Source organism: Otolemur garnettii, unplaced genomic scaffold, assembly GCF_000181295.1.
Source record: "Otolemur garnettii isolate 467f Iridium unplaced genomic scaffold, OtoGar3 scaffold00013, whole genome shotgun sequence".
NCBI lineage: Eukaryota > Metazoa > Chordata > Mammalia > Primates > Galagidae > Otolemur > Otolemur garnettii.
The window spans coordinates 2,107,104-2,108,776 of NW_003852408.1; the positions used below are offsets into that span (position 1 = coordinate 2,107,104).

The window sequence follows — 1,673 nt, forward strand, 5'->3', positions numbered from 1 at the left end:
ATGTCCCCAGCCTACTGGAGGTTAATAATGGAAGCTGAAATTTGTAGGCTTATTAAGTGCCAAATACTATATATGACCTATGTTGTTTCCCTATCATCTTAAAACATGGTATGAATTTATTCTCTCCTGTCTGCAGCTGAGGAGGCTCACAGTGAAGTGAGCAGCCCTGGGCAATGCTGGCCTAGGATTTGAATCTGTGTTGTGTGATGCAGCACTCTCAAGCTCACCACCCTTTCCGGCCTTTCAGCCTGAGCCAGCCAGGACAGCCTGAGCCCTAGAGAAGGCCCTGGTCTTAGGCCTCTGGAGCTTACCTGGGGGCAGGTCCAGACAGGATGGGTTTTTGTAGGTCTCAGACCCCCCACACCAGCCGTCTCGCTCTTCTCTCTATACTTTTGTCCCCAGCTCCTGAACAGAACAATCAGAAGCTCTCAGGGGACGCTGAGTTAGCACAATACCCTAATCCTTTGGTCCTTGCACCCTGGTGCCCACTGCATGGACAAGGGAGGAGGCTGGCGCTTAGAAAATAAACGCTCGCTGGTGATTTATTGCTTGGGTTGGGGAGCCATCCAGGGCAGGTGTAGGTAAGGGAGCAAGGCCTGAGTATCCTGGGGAATCTCTGGAGGCCACTGAGCCAGTCTTTCAGGGGTTGCTGTGTAGGAGTCTAATCACAGTTGGAGCCAGCATGGGCCCGGCGTGTTGTGAGGTGACTGGTCAAGTAGCGCATTGCAGAGCGGATGCCCTCCACAGTCCTCCGCTCCACTGTCTCTAGCATGTGGGTGACAGAGCGTAAGGCTGAGCCGGTGCCAGAAGCCAGCCCAGAGGAGAAGGCTGAGCTGGCGCTGCCCAGGATGCTGGAGACTGAACGCAGGCTGGGCCCCGGGCTGTGCAGCATATCTGCCACAGTGTCGCGGCCAGAGGCCAAGAAGCCTGTGGCCATGCCCATGCCCATGGTGGTCTCAGACCACACCAGGATGTCTGCCAGGGAGCTTATGGAGCCCTCACCCCCACCTAGCAAGCTGGTCATGGATCTCATGTAGTTGTTCTCCTCACTGGCCATGTACAGGTTGGGATCCAGGGGTGTCCTCTCCAGGGCCACCTCCTGGGGGCTGGACAAAAGGGAGACACTGTTTTCTGGGGAGGGATAGTAAGGCGGAGTCTGCCACTCTCCTGAGGTCACCAGGTCCTCTGTCACTGTCTGGAACTCATCCGATGACGAAGAAATTTTGGTGTTGAAGCATAAGGCCTTTGGACTCCCAGATTTCTTCTCAGCATCCTTAGTGGTACTGGTGGCCTGAGGCTCAGGCTGATCCTGGGTGTCTCTACTGGATGTATCTGTATCACTCACAGTGGGCTGACTCTGGATAGACTCAGAGCCTACCGAGCCCTCAGCACTTGAGGCATGTGGAGCTAATTCTGGCTCCGTGTTGGAAATGCCCTCCACTTGGGGTGTCTTTTCCTTGCTCAGGGAGTGATGTGGGAGAGCCACCATACTGTGAGTTGCCTTTGAGTCTTCAACTACCCTGTCCCAGGTTTGGTCCGGGAGGCTCGTGGACACTTGCAGGTCAACTGAGTCTTGCCTGGGAAACAGAAATGTCATCTTTTTAAGCATCTCCTGGCTCCTGCCAGGAGGAATTTCATCCTGGTGTATGTCTCCAGACAAGGATGTGACTGTC

General features: G+C 54.6%; 1 protein-coding gene across 1 annotated transcript in view; it reads right to left on the reverse strand.

Annotated features, from left to right (window-relative positions):
- Positions 1-661: 661 nt before the first annotated feature.
- TEX44 (testis expressed 44) overlaps positions 662-1,673 on the reverse strand; it is a 1,502-nt gene continuing 490 nt past the window's right edge. Inside the window, exon 2 of the mRNA XM_023510362.1 lies at positions 662-1,619. Within this exon, the coding sequence (XP_023366130.1) occupies positions 662-1,619 (958 nt within the window). The remainder of the gene's footprint in view (positions 1,620-1,673) is intronic.